Below are 992 nucleotides of genomic sequence, written 5' to 3'. Positions count from 1 at the left end.
TTGGTGAGCCTTCTATATTTTAGAAGGCCTAGTTTCTTTCAAACAGTTATTATATATTATGGTTTTGGTCTACTGAGGCCTTGTTCAAGTTTTCAGACAGTTGTTATTTGATCATGTAGTAGAGATTACGATTTTCAGATGTTGTCAGATGGTTTTGGATTTCATTTTCCATTGTTGAATTAATATCAGACTTATGACCATGATTCTGTTTCATTATATATTTCCGCATTATCCTTCTACATATATGAGCAGTGCATGTGATTACAAGTTAGAAGGGCGTCCGGGCCTTCACGGTTCGGATGCTCGTCATGGCTAGGGCCCCGGTTCGGATCGTAACAGCTAAATTCTGGTTCCGAGATATGTGATCTTGATTTTGTTAAGGCTCGTGACTACATCTTTCATGTTTATTCTTGATTCTGGTGTTTCCTTTGTGCATTCTAAAGCCAATTGTATCACTGAGTCTATGCAGATTTCACTTTTAGAAGTGATTTGTTCTTCCTCCGGAAAAAAATTGTCATCTACAACGTCCATCATAGACCCTGGAAATGATTGTGTTATCCATTTCCTCAAGTCAAGATTTTCATTGCATATCTCTTCATCTGTTGGCCTTCTTTTGGTCAAAACCTCCATCAACATGATGCCACAACTATAAACATCACCACTAGTGGACACTATTGCCTCTGAGCCATATTCTTAGAAAACAAAGAAATGAAAAAAAGTTATTCAAATTGAAATTAAAAATAATTCTATACAGATAAAGACTTGTTTTTCTTCTTCTAGAATTTGGAGAGGCTTTATTATGATAAGAGAAAATCTAAGTGAGTGGAATTTTATACCTGGTGCCATGTATCCAAGAGTGCCCAGTGTCTCGGTATGTGCCATGGACTTGCTTACGGCTAAAATCTTAGAGATTCCAAAATCACCAACATGTGCCACCATATCTTCATCCAAAAGAATGTTTGCCGGCTTTAGGTCGCAATGAACTATCGGAG

General features: G+C 37.3%; 1 protein-coding gene across 1 annotated transcript in view; it reads right to left on the bottom strand.

Annotated features, from left to right (window-relative positions):
- Positions 1-339: 339 nt before the first annotated feature.
- LOC107872276 (LRR receptor-like serine/threonine-protein kinase EFR) overlaps positions 340-992 on the bottom strand; it is a 6,233-nt gene continuing 5,580 nt past the window's right edge. Inside the window, exons 3-4 of the mRNA XM_047412933.1 lie at positions 837-983; positions 340-692 (exon numbers count right to left, since the gene is read on the bottom strand). Of these exons, the coding sequence (XP_047268889.1) occupies positions 340-692; positions 837-983 (500 nt within the window). The remainder of the gene's footprint in view (positions 693-836; positions 984-992) is intronic.

This window comes from Capsicum annuum, chromosome 5, assembly GCF_002878395.1.
Source record: "Capsicum annuum cultivar UCD-10X-F1 chromosome 5, UCD10Xv1.1, whole genome shotgun sequence".
NCBI lineage: Eukaryota > Viridiplantae > Streptophyta > Magnoliopsida > Solanales > Solanaceae > Capsicum > Capsicum annuum.
This window is presented reverse-complemented; position numbering and strand designations above follow the sequence as displayed.